At 50.3% G+C, this 6,781-nt stretch overlaps 1 protein-coding gene across 1 annotated transcript; it reads right to left on the reverse strand.

Annotated features, from left to right (window-relative positions):
• Nucleotides 1–1,998: 1,998 nt before the first annotated feature.
• PDCL (phosducin like) lies at nt 1,999–6,506 on the reverse strand. Its single transcript, XM_063409623.1, has 5 exons — nt 6,394–6,506; nt 5,787–5,830; nt 5,305–5,479; nt 4,548–4,729; nt 1,999–3,645 (listed from the first exon to the last, which is right to left on the reverse strand). The coding sequence occupies exons 3-5, from the start codon at nt 5,471–5,473 to the stop codon at nt 3,094–3,096; spliced, it is 903 nt and encodes a 300-aa protein (XP_063265693.1). The 5' UTR covers nt 5,474–5,479; nt 5,787–5,830; nt 6,394–6,506; the 3' UTR covers nt 1,999–3,093.
• Nucleotides 6,507–6,781: the final 275 nt, after the last annotated feature.

Raw genomic sequence — 6,781 nt, forward strand, 5'->3', positions numbered from 1 at the left:
CACCGTGTGGTGGGCGGCAATCCAAGGGCAGGACAGGGTCCCTCCCCACCCACACGCGCCTCCAGGCAGCCCAGCTCACTCCCAGCTGTGCGTGTGACCGCCCTGCCCGGCAGGAGCTGCTCCGAGCATCCTTCCCATCCATCTGGTGAGAGGCACGAGCTCGGCTCGTTTCAGTTAAACCACAAACATCCTGCGTGTGCTCGTGGCTATCGCCGGCTGCCAGCGCGGCCTTGGGACAGCCGATAACCGCACCAGAGCCCCCCGGGCACAGCCACAGCGGCCCGGGCGCTCTCTGCCACCAGGCAGGAATGTTCCACTGGGAACCAGCTCAGCTGAGCCCCACTGGCAAACCTGGCACCCCTTCCGACCAGCCCAGGACAGCAAAGCACCTCTCTCCTGCTAGCAGGAAAAGCTTTGAAATGGTTTCTTTGAAGGACCAACACGTACCAACCCCAGGCACAGCACCCAGCACGCCACTGAACTCCCCCTCAGGAGCCTGGGCACCCACAGCCCTGCACACAGAGCCTGTCCCAGCCCAGCACTGCTGAGCTCCTGTTTCCTGTGCTGGTTTTCCAGCCATGGCAGTGTTTGCATCCTCCCATGGTGGAGTTTGGTGTGGCCACCAGCACCACCCAACCCCGCCAAGGGCTCTGCTGTGCTGTGGGGCTGGAGCAGAGAGCGCTGCCAGAAGTACCCTCTGTTTGAGTCTTGGCAAACACAGCTGGCAGGACACCCTCTGTATTTTTAAGCAGGCCTTGAGGAGCCCAGCTGTGGCTTGCCTGCGGTAGGGATGGACAGGACAGGAGGATGGGGCTGCCTGGGTTCCTGCAGCAACAATGAAAACAGCCTTGTGGGTTGTGTGGCCTTGGAGGCGATGACAGCAGGAGGAGAACAGCAATCCCCTGCTGGAGGGAGTCTCCAGGAAACCTTGTTTGGATTTTCAGCAAAGGCGTATTTTGAACATTTTACAAAGCAGAGGCAGATGGGAGGCCAGAAAAACTCAGTGTAATCTTTTCCTTGCTAAATCTTGTCCTGCACCCATGCTGGCACCACGACTAAATGTCCATGTTGAGCTCACCCTGGGATTTCATTCCTGCCCTTGCCAAACAACCCTCTGTGCTTCTTTGTGCACTCACATTCCATGCCCAAACTCTGCTGTTGGTATTGGAACATCATTAACTGTGATGCCACGAGGGCCTGTATTACCTGTCACTCCTGGCTGCCTCCCTGCACTGCGCTGCTCCTTCCAAAACAAAACATTTCCCAGAGGGAACACACCTACCTGACAAGTGCTTTTTCAACTCCTATTTATAGAACTCCTTGAAAATTCAGCTTCAAGAAAGAGCAAAAGCAGCAGCAGCAGCTTTTTCCCAGCTCAGCCTCCTCTCTGTCTCACAGCCTGTGCATGAAGGAGCAGCAGGGTTAGGGCACAGCTTCTCTCCCCTCACTCCCTGGCGCTCGTTATATTCTTCCAGATCAATGATTAATTGGATTCAGACCTTTTTTCTTCTCCTTTTTTGCTACTGGCTCTGCAAACCACCTCTCCCACACCTGAGCACAGGAGGCTCCTCACCAGGAGTCACCTTGCTGCTGGCCACTGGACACACAGCAGCAGGAGAGGGTTTGATCCTGTTACAGTTTTGCTGCCTAGGGGGCAAAAAATTAAAAAAAAGCACTTTATAAAAATAAAACTTCAAAGCAACTCAAGCAGACAGCTCTGCCTTGATCCCCTCTCCAAGACAGGTTTTATGCTGATGCTAAAATGCATCCTGTCTGCACAACAGACTTCACTGAATCTCATCCTGGATATGAGTTACAGTTACTTTGATATGTTCCTTAAATGTGCTGATATCCACACTCAGTGATTTAATTTCATATAACTTACATAGGGTTTTTTTCTGCAACTCTCAGATGAAAAGAAATAATCTCTCACCACATTTGAAAACCTGGATTTTTGCCAATTTCCTTAAATCAGCTACAATCTGTGCCAACTCAGTCATTTTAAATTACAGATTATTTATTTTTCTGCTCATACTTTTTAAAACACAGTTTAAATAGATACAGTTAGAAATTCTCCTTTTTGTAGCCCAAGATCCATTCTTACTAAGATCCTATTAAGATCCACAGACACATGTGCAACTCTTCCTGGTGTTCCAAAGTGTTTTACATAAAAATTGCAATTAAATTTAATCATTAAACATGGCATTACATTGGGTCATGTATTTAGGTAATGATAGTCTACTCACTACTACTGAAGGCAGACAGAAAAGAACTTTAGCACTGATTTAATAATTTTAGCATGAGATGAAATTCTGAGGTTATTCAAGTCCTAATTTTGCATTTTGCCAACAAAATTCTCCTTGCTGCTGCTCAGCAGACGTTGGAACTCTTTGTAGCAGACAGTCTCTCTGAAGAGGCAGGGCTCATTTTCTGATCAAGTGACTACTATGAACTCCAAGGATGGGTATTTTAAAACCCAGGAATGTATAAAGAGCTGTAATTGCATTTAAGTCTCAGGGAAGGTTAAGGGAAGAAGAACTTTCTTCAGGCTGAAAAGCAATTTTCAGGATGAAGCCAGGGGTTGTTGTTATTTGTAAGCGAGAAAGGAAGGAAAATTTAAGGCCAAGTGTTAGAGCAAGATACTCCCAGGAAGGAGATTGCAAATTGTGGAATGGAACACGGGACCTCACACTTTTAACTGGAGCAGTTCAGCACCAGGTTAGTAAGTCTTGAATTTTAAAAACTCTTATTTGCGGTCTCAGTTCTTGTCTTAGAGAGTTGGTGGCCACATCTCAACTGAAATGTGCAAGGACTCTGAGACATGACAACAGACAATTTCCCAAATTGACTGAATTATGTCAGAACTTCGTGGTAAGTAAAACACATTTGAATTGCATGGAAATTAGACTGTTTTAGTTGTAGATACAGAATTAATTTAGAAAATGTTAGGAATGTGTTGTTATTTTTAATGAGCAGAAGTCAAAGTGCATGAAGGGGAGGAATACATACCCACACGATGGAGGAGAGGAAACAATCCCTAGCACAAGAACATCCCACACACAGCTACACCTACGGGCCCTTGGCACGAATGCCTCAGTCTATTTCCAGATCACTGTCTTCACTGTAGCACGCAGATGGGTTATGTATAGAAGTCAGCAGCAGTACGTCTTTTTCTGGCAGCAAACCACATTCCTGCAGAAAAGCCTCCAGGTCTACAGCAAAAAAATCTTCTCCAAGCTGGTCAGTGATGCGCACGAAATTGCCAATGAGCTCCCCTGCCTTGTAGACCAGCAGGGCTGGCAGGGCATTGTTAGTGAAGCGAGTGCTGGCACCAATGAGGGAACTCTTCACTCTGCAGAATTTCACTGTTGGGTACTCAGCAGCCAGGCAGATCATGCAGCCATTCAGGGATTCAGTGCCAGGGATGTCATCCTCGTAAATATGGATCATGATCAGTGTGCTCTTGTGCTCTTTGTCCACGGTGTCCAGAAAAGCCTCTCCGCTGGTGATCTCAAACACCTGCTTGAACTGCTGCCCACTGTACAACTGCTGCCTCATCTCCTCCATCCGCTGCTTCCTGTAGCGCTGCAGGAACTCCTCGTCGTCCTCATCGTTGTGGATCATGTTGTATTCTTGTAAAGTCATCTGAAAACACACACAGAGATTCCTGAAAAACTGCTGCACCACGATATGGGTCACTTACATAACGAGAATGTGAATCGAGAGGATTAATGTGGGTCACTCATCTTTAATAACTGTGAAGTGCAACCCATGAAGGCTCAAGCACCCTGTGCATTACACTCCATTCTCCTCTAATTAGAAACCATGTCTAGAGGGAACAGCGATTTCAGCCCTGAGTATTCCAGTTTCCACAAGCTGCACTAATAACACAAGTGGCTGCTCCGTGCTCCCACTTTAATCCAGGTTAATGGTGGCCATGTGCTTTCACCACGCTGGGAGCGCTGATTTGGAAACTGTGCCTGACCCAAGATGAGCTCTTTCCTTATCAGCTTTTCATTTAGCTTTGCAGTTAACATTCTGTGGCACCATTGTGCCTGCAGAATTGAAATTAACAGGATTTTATGTATTTTATATCTGTTCACTTGCTTCTTTAAACTCATCTGCATCACTCAAGATACAGGAGAGCACAGCCAACTCTCACCATCTGAAGGCACAAACACATCTGCAAATCAGTAACTTTTCTGACTACAGCTCAGGGCCAGTTTACAGCCCAGCTGATTAAAACCATTCGCTACCTCCAACGTCTTCAATTTCTGGAGCTCAGAGCTGAATTTTCAACACCCACTTACAAAATACTAAATTAATAAGGGCTCCTAGTTTCAGGCAGGGGAGGCAGCATTCACACTTTGGCTGTACAACTCTTCACATTAATCCCCTGAAGTTGACTTACTTGATCAACAGATGAGAAATCTGGGAAAACCTTCTGGCCTTCTTTGGTATAGCAGCCAAGTCACTTATTTGTCACCACAGGCAAACTAAACTGTTAAACACTTAAGTGGCCTTTTAAATTCTTTGTGCCATCCTACCTTTCCATTGATTTTTTCCTGAAGCTCTTTCTGTTTTTGCTTCTCAGCCTCGTCATCCAGGTGAGACCTGCAGGTCATGGAGAGCTTCTTGATGAGCCTCTCCATCTCCCTGCGCTGCTCCTGCCGCTGCTCCGTCTCCAGCTGCTTAAACCTCCTCCAGTCATTAATGACTCCCTTGGGACCTGCCATTAAAGGTGGAGACATTTCAAATAAAAAAAGCAATACAACTTCACCCACCATTTACTATCAAGGAATAACTTATAAATCAGTAAAACAGCGACCCTGTCATAAATGTTTTTGTATCTGTGAAAAACGCATTTGCCATTTGCATGTCTTTGAGTTTCTATTTTTTTTAATAAGAAGGCTACAGTTTATTTAACTAGGCTACTCTTGTAATTGTCCCAAAGATTAATAACTGTGCTCTTGAAATAGAACCACCAGTCTACAAGAGTTCCCCTACTGTTAGCATGGCTTTCATCAGAACAAAAATAATGATATATTATCGACCAAATTGTACAAGCCAGCCTTGTCTCAGCTTTCTATCCAAAGCCTGACTGTTTCAGACATAATGCTGAATTTGAACTGTCTCAGAGAAGTCAGATATTAAAAAAAGGTTAGACAACAGCCAGGAATTGATCACCCTCTGACTCAAATATGCATAAACCCAGAAGTTTAATTTCAAAAAAAGAATTTGAGAATAACATACAAAGTTTCCAGCAAACAAAGGATTTACAGAAGTGCATTGATCTGATGATACCTGTGTTGACAGCGCTGCCATCGCTGCTGAGCTCCACCTCGCCCACACTTTCAGGAATGCTGCTCTCCCCCTCCTTATCCTCCTTCTCGCTGTCTTCATCCTCACCCTCACTGCTGCTGTAATAATACTGCAGCTTCTCACCCAGCAGCTTATCATCCGTAGAAGTCATTATGCTCTAAAAAGAAGTTAACAAAAGAGAGGATGCATTTCTGATCAGACATGCATCATGATGGTTCTTTACTCCCTCAGGGCAGTTTCTAACCCCAGGAGAGCACAGCCCATCCTCAAACAGCCCTCGATGCAGTCAGCACCCGGGTTAAATCTTAAGCCACAATTTAAAACTCAATTTAAAGCCTTAGAGCCTCACTGGACAGCTCCAGCAGGCTGATTCCCAGCTACCGAGTATTATTTGCATTATTTAACAACAATTTATTTGAGCTGAAAAACTATCAATGTAATGAAGCAAATTAAAGCGTTCTGACCTGTATTCCCTTCCAGGCTTTCAGAGACAAACTTCTACCAAGACCTGGAAGAAGAAATTTTAATCAAATCAGTTGATTTGGGCTGACGCTTGACTGTGCAGGGGTCTCCCAGGCAGCCCAGGCCATGTGTGTGACACAACCCGGCTCGCGGTTTTCCAGCCGAACGCTGCAGGTTCCGCGGGAGCTAACCCCGGATTCAGCGGATTACAGCGCCAGATGGCCCGGGATTACCGGCATCGCCGGGCAGCGGGGCCGGGCCTGGGGTGGGACACGCTCGGCCGGGGCGGTGATTCCCGCGGGCCCGGAGCGAACCGGCGCAGCTCCCACCGCCCGGCCCGGCCGAGCGCCCCGCGCCTTCCCCGGGCCGCGCCCCGACATCCTGAGGGGCTCGGGAGCACCGGCCCCAGCGGCGCTCGACCCCCGCCACCCCCGGCCCGAGCCTGCCGCCTCAGCGCTCCCACTGCCCCCGGCCCGGCCGCCTCACCGCTCCCACTGCCCCCGGCCCGGCCGCCTCACCGCTCCCACTGCCCCCGGCCCCGCCGCCTCAGCGCTCCCACTGCCCCCGGCCCGGCCCCGCCGCCTCACGCTCCCACCCCGGCCGCCTCACCGCCCCTGGCCCGGCCGCCGCCTCAGCGCTCCCGCCGCCTTCCGGGGCCGCCGCGCGGGGCACGGCGGGAAGGAGGCGGCCGGGGGCGGAGACGGGCCCGGCCCCGCAACGGGAACGGCACCGGCACCGGCAGGGCGGGACCGGGGTCCGGGAACGGCACCGGCACCGGCAGGGCGGGACCGGGGTCCGGGAACGGCACCGGCACCGGCAGGGCGGGACCGGGGTCCGGGAACGGCACCGGCACCGGCAGGGCGGGACCGGGGTCCGGGAACGGCACCGGCACCGGCAGGGCGGGACCGGGGTCCGGGAACGGCACCGGCAGGGCGGGACCGGGGTCCGGGAACGGCACCGGCACCGGCAGGGCGGGACCGTCCGCCCGGGAAAGGGA

Source organism: Prinia subflava, chromosome 12 (genome assembly GCF_021018805.1).
Source record: "Prinia subflava isolate CZ2003 ecotype Zambia chromosome 12, Cam_Psub_1.2, whole genome shotgun sequence".
In the NCBI taxonomy this organism is placed as follows: Eukaryota; Metazoa; Chordata; class Aves; order Passeriformes; family Cisticolidae; genus Prinia; species Prinia subflava.